The 10,889-nt window shown below is 42.7% G+C and overlaps 1 protein-coding gene across 3 annotated transcripts in view; it reads right to left on the bottom strand.

Annotated features, from left to right (window-relative positions):
* The window catches only part of dgki (diacylglycerol kinase, iota), a 253,041-nt gene that overhangs the window by 49,316 nt on the left and 192,836 nt on the right, over positions 1-10,889 (bottom strand). For all 3 annotated transcript variants that reach the window (XM_043708943.1, XM_043708942.1, XM_043708940.1), the window contains exons 23-26: positions 9,180-9,259; positions 8,440-8,484; positions 4,521-4,590; positions 2,452-2,492 (exon numbers count right to left, since the gene is read on the bottom strand). In XM_043708943.1, the coding sequence (XP_043564878.1) occupies positions 2,452-2,492; positions 4,521-4,590; positions 8,440-8,484; positions 9,180-9,259 (236 nt within the window). The remainder of the gene's footprint in view (positions 1-2,451; positions 2,493-4,520; positions 4,591-8,439; positions 8,485-9,179; positions 9,260-10,889) is intronic.

Raw genomic sequence — 10,889 nt, forward strand, 5'->3', positions numbered from 1 at the left:
ACTCTCTCCCCACCCCTACCCTCCTCTAGCTTATCTCTCCACGCTTCAGGCTCTCTGCCTTTATTCCTGATGAAGGGCTTTTGCCCGAAACGTCGATTTTGCCTGTCCTCGGATGCTGCCTGAATTGCTGTGCTCTTCCAGCACCGCTGATCCAGAATCTGGTTTCCAGCATCTGCAGTCATTGTTTTTACCTGGCTCATTCTCCCAGCAGCCCTCTTCCCCACCCACACAGGGAGCAAGAATCTCATACCTGTTGGATAAAGTCAAAAGCTGAGCCTCCCCCATTCCTGAACTCGGGATTCCCCCTACCTGTCTACCCTGTTGTGACTGATTATTAATTGAATTTTAATTACTTAATTTACCAGGTGTGACTGCCTCCTGAAAGAAAGTGTCCAGGGTAACTCTCCCCCTCCCAGATGTGCTGCCGTGTTTGAAGCTCAGATTCCAGATCATCAGCTCAGTTCTTCCAGCAACCAACACTTGCTGCAGATATGATCACTGCAATTCACAATGGGATCTGCCAGCTCCAACATCTTACAGCTACAGCACATCACCTGCCCAGCCATCTCTACTTAGCTAACTAATGTATACAAATTTATGAGTTAAATCATTTCTAGTACATCTCTGCTATGGTCTTATTGAAATAACCAATTCATAGATAAATTTAAAAAAAGCAAACTTTTAACCAATCACACGATATAGAAGAAATATAAATAGAAAAGCCTTACCTTATCAAATAATAAGGCTTATCAGTAAGACAAATCAGAATCCATACACCTGGACCATTTGAGGTTTCATCGAGGAATTTAATGTGAAATTTGAACACACAGTTGGCCCAAAGGTCATGAAGAAGGGATTCTTTATTGCATTGACATCAGATCATTACAAACATGGAGGGAAATTAGGACTAAACATATAGGACACGGTGCTTGCAGAAAGTTAAGGTCACATCAGGTTGAGGAAATCCTTTGTCTGTCTGATCTTTCGACCTATGTTGCCTCCTTCCCCTAAAGACACCCCTTCCTCCAAAGAGGGTCCATTTGACATTTCGAACTGCCCAGCTTAGAGCACTCCCTTAATGTGCCTCCAATTGATGGAGGTCCCCACACTACTGCGCCAGCTACTCTATTTGGTGCCCTCCTTCACTATCATCACCTGTTGCTGAAGGACCTCATTAATCATCTAAATGATGGGAGAATTATGTCTTATTTAACAAAGCAGGATAAAGGAGGAGGCTCTGGTGATGCAGTGGTAGTATACTTACTTCTGGACCAGAGGGCTAGGTTCAATTAGCTCTTGCTTCAGAAGTGTGTAATAATATTTTTGAAGAAGTTGGTTTGTGAAGAGCTGAAATCAGGCAGTTCAGCTGAAAGGACAATTGCTCCCAGGTAGGTGGCGTATTGCTAGAGTGGTGAGCTCAGCTCATACAAACACCTGAAACTACACTCAGGTCACAAGGTGAAGCAAATCTTGCTGTCTCAGAGATGTTAAACCTCAAAAGATCATGGCACAGATCTTCTGATTCACAGACAGTAGTTAGACAACAGCAACATAGTGAAAGATGGGCCACAAGTCTCTTTGGAAGCCCTGACTCACTGACTACTCAGGAACGAGCTAAGAAGGTTGAACTACAGACATCTGGGACACAACAAAAAGTTTACAGTTCTAAGACAGAGTTGCATCCTTTGGACAGTTCTGACCCAGTAACCCAGAAACAGTTAGAGGAATCAGAACCTGCTCACCACTCTACACCAACCACACTTTTTTTTTCTTAGATTCCCTATAGTATGGAAGCAGGCCCTTTGGCCCAACAAGTCCACATTGACTCTCCGAAGAGTAACCCACCCAGACCCATTCCCTATATTTATCCCTAACGCACCTAACACTATGGGCAACTTAGCATGGCCAATTCACTTGACCTGCACATCTTCAGACTGTGGAAGGAAAACGGAGCACCGGAGGAAACCCACACAGACATGGGGAGAATGTGCAAACTCCACACAGACAATCGCCCGAGGCTGGAATCAAATATGGCGCAAATCTGGTCCCTGGCGCTGTGAGACTGTAGTGCTAACCACTGAGGCACCGTGCTGTCCTCACCCCAGATCTGGCCCAACCTCCTCTAAATTGATAATGTCCTGTGACCTGAAACATCCCCTATCCCAACCACCATCCCCACAGACCCATCACTGCTCTTAAATAGATCTCCCACCCCTGCAATGTCCTGACTTGTCTCCCGAGCCCAATCTTACCCCCTCTCTCACAAAATATCATTATCATATCATCCCCTGAACTACTCTCCTCCACTTACCCACCTGCTTGGCCACTCGTTGCAAAGTGATTTCTTTAACTTTATGGCATGATCCAGATAACTCAGAGTGATAGGATTGCATGAATCATACTAAAAAGCAAGTGGCAATAACATGGGTGCTGCCAGCTCATGTCTCATACCTGAGCTCTGTCAATACGGTAGAAGCGGTCCAGAGAAGTTGCTGCAGAGATAGAAAGAGGTGAAAACAAATGTGAAGCCCAGCCTCAAAGACTGAAGTCACAGTTTGAGAAATATAATTAAGCTTAAAGTTAAGAATACCGACAGTATCACAAGTAAGACATACAAAGACATAGAAACCAGTGGCCGGAATCAAAGAGGCGGGAACCAGAAAAAAGCGACAGTCAAAAAAAACTACTAAAGAAACATTTTTGAAATAAACTAAAAGACACAAAGTGTCCTTCCTTTAAATATACTGCGCTTTTAAAATTATTTTGGCAGAATAAATTCTTTTGAATACAAAGACAGAAGTGGAAGGAGTGATGGGGTGAAATTGTGATGTCCAGCAGTACAGTACGGATTCAACAAAGTCTCAGCTGGACGGTTGTTTCCCTATTTTATTTTTACACTTTCACAATATCATGTGACACCTATGGAAAAATTGAAGAGGCATTTCATATAAACATGTTATAGATTTTGAACATTTAAGTGCGCAGGAAAGCTGGTATCTTGAAAAGACATCATGAAGGACTGAATCCAGCCTTCTCTGCACTGCATGGGCACCAGAAACAGAAGGAATCTAGTTCCTTGTCCAAAAACCAACCTGGATTCATCCCAAACCCCTCTATCACTCACTCCATAATTGGATTAACCCTCCAAAACAATCAGAACCCCGTCTCTATATCCTGGTTTTGATAGTGTTTTTTAAAATTCATTCACGGGACGTGGGCATTAATGGTCAGGCCAGTATTTATTGCCCATTTCTAATTGCTCCACAGACCTGTTAAGGATTAAGCATATTGCTGTTGACTGAGAGCCATATGTAGGCCAGAACAGGGAAGGACAGAAGTTTCCTTCCCTAAATGATATTAATGAACCAGATGGGTTTTCTGATTTTCCTGACTACTCAGGAACAATCTAGGAAGGTTAAACTTCAAGCATCTGGAACACAACAAAAAAATTTACAATTCTAAGTCAGAGTTGCATCCTTTGGACAGTTCTGACCCAGTTATCCAGGAACAGTTAGAGGAATCAGAACCTGCTCATCACTGACCCCACTCTGCACCAACCACACTTGCCTGACCTCACCCCAGGTGACAATGGTTTCTTGGTCATCGTTAGACTCAATTTCATATTTTTTTTTAATATATTGAATTTAAATTCCTCCATCTTCCAATGCAGGGTTCAAACCCACATCCCCATAGCTGAGTCTCAGGATTAATAATCCAGCAAAAATACCACTAGGCCTTCCCCTTGTTTCCCAAACTAGTACAGCAAATAGCAATCCAGCCCCATTCATGTGTCAGACCTCAAACTGACAGGTGAAGACAAATTTGTATCAAGTCTCATGGTGTGCTTGGTCTTCCAAATCTGTGGCCATGCAGGTCACTAGATGATTTTCTCTGCATTAACATTCAAAGCACATTGGTACATTAGCTGTATGACACATAATCTCTGTGTGCATGCCCTGATATGGAAGCAGATCAGAGTCTGAAAGGTGCATTAGCATTTGGGCCCTAGTCAGTTTGGGATAATGTTTGTGGAAGGCAATGCTGTTCAAGGACACATTAATAGTAGCCACTGGGGTGGACCCAGCGCTCAAGGATGAGTATTATCTGAATAGCTCGGCGAAACAATTGTATGGGCTGTATTAGTGTTCCAAGCAGATTAATATGGAGGATTACATTAAGCCTTCGAATATATTAATTGTGGGTACATCAGTGGAGGAAGCTACTCAATGTAAAAAAAAATGTAGGCAGTCATTATACTCAGCTCCAAATGGTACTGTTGACTGTTTTTCATGATTAAGGAATAGAGAAGGAAAATATAGATAATGCAAACCTCAATAATGGCATGAATGGAAAACATGGTACCCTACTAATGGTGTGCTCCTCATTAATGGATTGCTAATAATAATGAATGAAGAACAATTGATCCTTTTGATGGTGCAAGTCTTACTCACAGGGTGAGAAGAACAAGAACGAAGGTTGAGGGATAACATTGCTATTGCAGTTCATCTGTGTCTACTCACAATCAAGGAAGCACCATTTGGAAGAAAGATTCTGCGAAGACAACATTCGGCGTTGGGAAGAGTCGCTGTCCTGAAAATAAAGAAAAACTCAATGTCTGAAAAATTGAAGACAAACAACAAAGAAACTGTGTCCACTTTGAGTCTGTTGTAGGTCCCATGATATTGGATGCTCCGCTAGCAACCTTAGCATTGTTAACAGGGATTGACACCTTTGCTATATCTCGCTCTGTGATAGTGCAAACAGGGAAGGACTGTAACAATATACTCCCTAATGATCAGGAGCAGATATTTTGTCTGTCATCCTCTCTGAAGAATGACAAAATGAACTGCTGATAAGACTAATTGATATGAACCATTAAATCACCTTAATAATAGTTACAATTGACCCCATTAATTTTAGAAAACAAAGATCAAGATAAATGAATATTGGGAAGATTGCACTGAAAGGAGTGCTACAGCTTGGGCCTCATTTAATTACAGTCTGTATTAATCACTTAGATGAAAGAATGGAATGTATCTAAGGTATGCAAAGAGAAAAAGATTAGTGAAGACAAGTGTAGGCCACCGATGGTCAGAAACATGGAAGTTATAATGGGGAACAAAGAGATGGCAGGCCAATTAAGTACACATGTTGGTTCTCTCTTCATAAAGGGATGCACAAACAAAATCTCAAAAATGTTGGGAAATGCATGGTCTAGTGACAGGGAGAAACCAAAGGAAATCAGTATTAGGAGGGAAATGGTGCTGAGCAAATCAACAGGATTAAAGGTTGTCAAATCCCCAGGGCCTGATAAATCCACATCCCAGAGTGATTTAAAAAGTGGCCCAAGAAATAATGGATGCATTGATGGTCATTTTCCATGATTCTATAGACCTGGAACAGATCCTATGGATTGGAGGGTAGCTAATGTGACCCCACTATTAAAAAGGAGCTATACAGAAAACTAGGAATTATAGACCAGTTAACCTGACATTAGTGGGAGAGGATGGAGAGCTAGAGTTCATGACAAAATATTTAATAGCAGAGTACTTGGAAAACAATGACAGGTTATAGAAAGTTAACATGGACTTACAAAAAGGAAATCGTGCTTGACAAATCAACTGAAAATTTTCAAACATGCAATTAGTAAAGTTGACAAAGTAAACCAGAGGGTGCAATTTATTTGGACTTCCAGAAAGCTTTTTATAAAGGTCCACATAAGAGATTGGCATGTAAAATTAAAACACATGGGATTCGGGGTAGTGTATGAACATGGATAGAGAAATGGTTGGCAGGTAGGAGACAAAGAGTAAGAAGAAACCAATCTTTTTCTGAGCAGCATGCAGTCAATAGTAAGGTGTCATAGGGATTAGAGTTTGGACCCTAGCTATTCACAACATACATTAATTATTCAGATGAAGGGACTAAATGTAATATCTCCAATTCTGCAGCCGACACAAAGCTAGGTAGGAGGGTAAACTGTGAGGAGGATGCAGAGATACTTCAATGTGATTTGGACACATTGAGTGAGTGATGAAGTATAATATGATAAATAAGAGGTTATTCCCATTTGTCGCAAAAACATGAAGGTGCAATGAGATGAGCCCTTGCACATCAGTCACTGAAAGTTAGCATGCAGGCATGGCTGGCAGTAAAGTAAGCAAATGAGATAATAGTGAGACAATTTGAGTATAGGAATAGGGATATCTTGCTGCAGTTGCACCAGACAGTGGTGAGACAACACCTAGAGCACTGTGCACTTTTTGGTCTTCTTATCTGAAAATGGCGGTTCTGGCTATGGAGGGATTGCAATGAAGGTTTACCAGACTGATGTCTAGGAGAACTGGCATATGAAGAGAGACTTGATTGGTTAGGATTAAATTCACTGGAGTTTAGAAGAATGAGTGGGCGACCTCATAGAAGCCTATAAAATTCAAGCAGACCTAGACAGAACAAACACAGGAAGGATGTTTCCATTGTTCCTGAGTCCAGAACCAGGAGTCACAGTTTAAGGATAGTGGGTAGGATATTTAAAATGAGGAGAGATTCCTTCACATAGTGAGTGTTCAGCCTGTGGTATTGACTGATATATAAAGCAAGATTAGGGTTAAGCCAAAACATTTAATATTTTCAAGGAGTTATAGTTCTTAGGGCTAAAGGGATAAAAGGGTAAGTATGTAAGTTAGCTTCTGAGCTTGAAGGTTTGTTTTCAGACGTTTCGTCACCATACGAAGTAACATCGTCAGTGTGACCAGTGAAGCGCTGGTGGTATATCCCACCTCTCTATTTATAGGTCTTGGTTTCTTAAGGTGTAAGGGAGAAAGCAGGAGCAAGGGACTGAGTCAGATCATCAGCCATGCTCATATTAAACAGGGAAAGAAGACTCAAAAGGTCTCACTGTTGCCTTCCCCTCACCTCACCTCAACAAAACCTGCTTCTCATATGGGCTGTTGAAAGTATGAGGTGGTATTCCACTGACAAGTATAATACCCACTGGCATGCACACTCACTGAGCCCATTGTGACCTCCAGTTATCATCACTGATCTGCCATGAGGACTTGACCTTCCAGAGGTACAGCTACATAGAAACAAATGATCCTCTCCTTATTGACCCTGGGTATGCCAGCTTCTGCTCCTATCTTCTCTCTTTATACCCCCTATCATTCTGCACACACAGTCTCCTCACTGTCAGTGAACATTAGAACTCTCATCACTGTCACTGAACACATTTTTTAACCGCGTGGGACACTGGCTCATCCCCAGTTGCCCTTGAGAAGATGGTGGTGAGCCTTCTTGAACCAATACAGTCTGTGTTGAACCACAATACCCTGAGGAAGGGAATTCCAGGATTTTGACCCAGCCAAGTGAAAGCCAAGGAACAGCAATCTATCTCCAAGTCCGCATGCAAGTGGTAGTGTTCTCATATATCCGCTGTCCTTTTTCTCCTAGTTGGAAGTGGTTATAGGTTTTAGAAGGTGCTCTCTAAGGATCTTTGGTGAATTTCTGCAGTGCATCTTGTAGATAGTACAAAATGTTGCGACTGAGCATTGGTGGTGGAGGAAGTGGGTGCTTGTGGATATGATGCCAATCAAGCAGGCTGCTTTGTCCTGGATGGCGTCAAGCGTTTTGAGTCTTACTGGAGCTGCATTCATCCAGCCAAGTGGTAAGCATTCCATCCTGACTTGGGCCTTTTAATGGTGGATAAGCTCTCCTAGCCCGTGACTTATTCTTGCAGCCACTGTTTTTATGTGGCAAGTCCAGTTGAGTACCTGGACAAAGATAATCCTGAGGATGTTGGAAGTGCAGGGATTCATTGAAGTTCATTCATTCATTAACACTATTAAATATCAGGGGCGATGATTAGATAGTCTCTTATTTGAGATAGTAATTGCCTGGCATTTGTGTGATGCGAATGTTACACTGGAATTGTTCCACCATCAGTGACCATTGGTTCTCTCCACTCTATTAGTGAGCACCGTCTCTCTCCACATTATTGGAGAAATCTGGCACTCTCCACACTTTTAGTGAACATTAGCACTCCTCCTCCATTTCAGTTATTGTGGTATCTCCCAGTTTTCCAAATCTAAACTACCAATCTCCTTTTCTCTCGTTCACCTTCACTTTCACCTCCTGCACCTGTCCTCCTGCCAGCCATGAGCCTTGTTCAGTGCTGTAGAAGCATGGGAAGTCTCCCATGCCAACGATTGTAAGCAAAGATGAGTGCAGTATGACGGTATCAGGAGAAATATGCAATTGGTTTTAAACACAGAGCTGGCATATACAACCATCTCTGCAGCATGAAGCTACATTTCCAATACCAAGCTGTACTTAGCAGAGTTAAAGGCATCACCAACCCCTCAGGGCAGAAGCAAGAGAAGGCAAATGCTTAATATCCACATTCAAGGGCACCCTCAAGCATCTATATCAGGCTAGCCTTACCTGGTAATGAATCCGGTGTCCATCGGGTGTTGATGGGTAAAAGTCCTGGATAACAAACAGAAAAATCAGTGCTGGGAAAAAAATTTTCAAAGTGCACAAAGGCCTTGCCAAATACATTCAATGACAAGGCCTGTAGACATTAGTGTTGACGAGTCCATAATATGATGCTGACTGAAAGATTCTGATAGAAGACAAGCTACAATCATCACCCTCAATAAATCACTGTCAGGCCATTTTGGAAATGCTGCTTTCTGTCTCTAGTCAGACAGGTTGGGGAAAACAGGCCCTTCGGCCCAACAAGTCCACACCGACGCTCCAAAGAGTAACCCACCCAGATCCATTTCTCTCTGACTAATGTACCGAACACTATGGGCAATTTAGCATTGCCAATTCACCTGACCTGCACATCTTTAGACCATGGGAGGAAACCGGAGCATCCGGAGGAAACACACACAGACATGGGGAGAATGTGCAAACTCCACACTGTCACCCGAGGCTGAGATCGAACACAGGTCCTTGGTGCTAATCACTGAGCCATCATGCCGCCCCACGGTGTTCTTCCCTAATTCACAACACCTGTGGCCAACAGGACAAACACCCGTTATGGTGCAATAAGCTTGACCATTTTACAAATATCCAGCTGTATTGTGCTCACTATATTCGTCAATTAAAGCCTGGAAATGGATATACATGTCACTAACATCACCACAAGATGAAGTTCTCATAGATCTATATCTTACCTCCTGTAGTCGGTCGATATACCTGCGACAAGTCTCTAGGTCACAATCTCCATGAATGACAATAATTCCCAGTGGGATTGCTGCAGGATGACAGTAACAATGTTAAGTAATTTAGTACATTGGACCACTTAATTTAAGTCGTAAGGGGTCATCATTCTTTAAATGACAGAAAAGGCTGCATAACATACTGAGGGCGCTCAGAACTTTAAGAAGATAGTGGCATAGTGGCAATATCAGTGCACTTGTAATCCAAAGGTCCAGGCTAATTCTTTAGACATATGGGTTCAAATCCCACCATGGTAACTAATGGAATTTAATTTCAATTGATAAAACTGCAATTAGAACCATGGCAAACATAAAATTATCACTGAATGTCAAAAAAAGTACATCTGGTTCTCTAGTATCCTTTTAGGGAAAGAAATCTGGCATTCATGTGACTCCAGATTCCAAGCTTTTAGCTATGCAACGAAGTGGCCTTGGGAGCCACTCAGTTCAAGGGCAATTGAGGACAGGTAACAAATGTTGGCCAATGATGCTCATATCTCAAGAATAAGTAATTTGAATCACACAGACAAACAGGCCTATTTCTCCTTTATTTGTACCCACAGGTTGTCGTGGCACTGGGTCTTAAAGATTACAGCTTGCTACACTACAACATTCGAATCATACAGTACAAGAGAGGCCCCTTGGCCCTCTGAGTCTGTACCACCAAAAAGATGTTACTACCAACACTTTCTCGCAATAGGCCTAGAGCATTGAACGTTATCACACTAAAAAGTACTTTTTAAAAGGTTGTGAGGTTTCCCAATGTAGTGATGGTATCATGGTCAATAAGATAGAATATGAGTTACCTGATTGGGGCTGTTAATCTGATTTATTCAGGGAGCCTTGGCAGACAGATAAAAACAGGAGTGTCAGACATCCTGACACTCTGAGGAAGCTGGATCAGTGTGAAGGACTTTTCTTATGTAAATTAAAGGGTGATTTGATGACTCTTGGAGTTATTTCACCTACCTCAAGTACCCTCTCAGGCACTGCATTGCAGACCCCCACAACCCTGTGGTTTGAAAGGCTTTTCTTCAAATCCCCTGAAAACCTCTTGCCTTTCACTTTAAAATAATGCCTCCTTGCGATTGATCCTTCAACCTGGGGAAAGGCTGTTTTTTATTCACTCTATTCATGCCCCTCATCATCTTATTCACCACTACCAACGACATAGGTAGGAAGAGGGGTGGGGAGGTTATTCAAGAGCTCAGGGAGTTAGGCTGGAAGCTAAAAGCTAGGACAGACAGAGTCGTCATCTCTGGGTTGCTGCCGGTGCCACGTGACAGTGAGGCAAGGAATAGGGAGAGAGTGCAGTTGAACACGTGGCTGCAAGAATGGTGTAGGAGGGAGGGCTTCAGGTATGTGGACAATTGGACTGCATTCTGGGGAAGGTGGGACCTGTACAAGCAGGACCCGTTGCACCTGAACCAGAAGGGCACCATTATCCTGGGGGGTAGGTCTGCTAGCACTCTTCGGGAGGGGTTTAAACTAATTTGGCAGGGGAATGGGATCCGGACTTGTAGTCCAGCAAGTAGGCTAGCTGTTTGTCAGGATGTCCAAGAATGTAGGGAGGCTGTGAAGAAGGTAGCACAGACAGGGAATACTTGCGGACACAGAGATGGGTCCAAGTGCGTATACTTCAACGCAAGGAGTACCAGAAATAAG

The sequence above is a fragment of the Chiloscyllium plagiosum genome, chromosome 19 (genome assembly GCF_004010195.1).
Source record: "Chiloscyllium plagiosum isolate BGI_BamShark_2017 chromosome 19, ASM401019v2, whole genome shotgun sequence".
NCBI lineage: Eukaryota > Metazoa > Chordata > Chondrichthyes > Orectolobiformes > Hemiscylliidae > Chiloscyllium > Chiloscyllium plagiosum.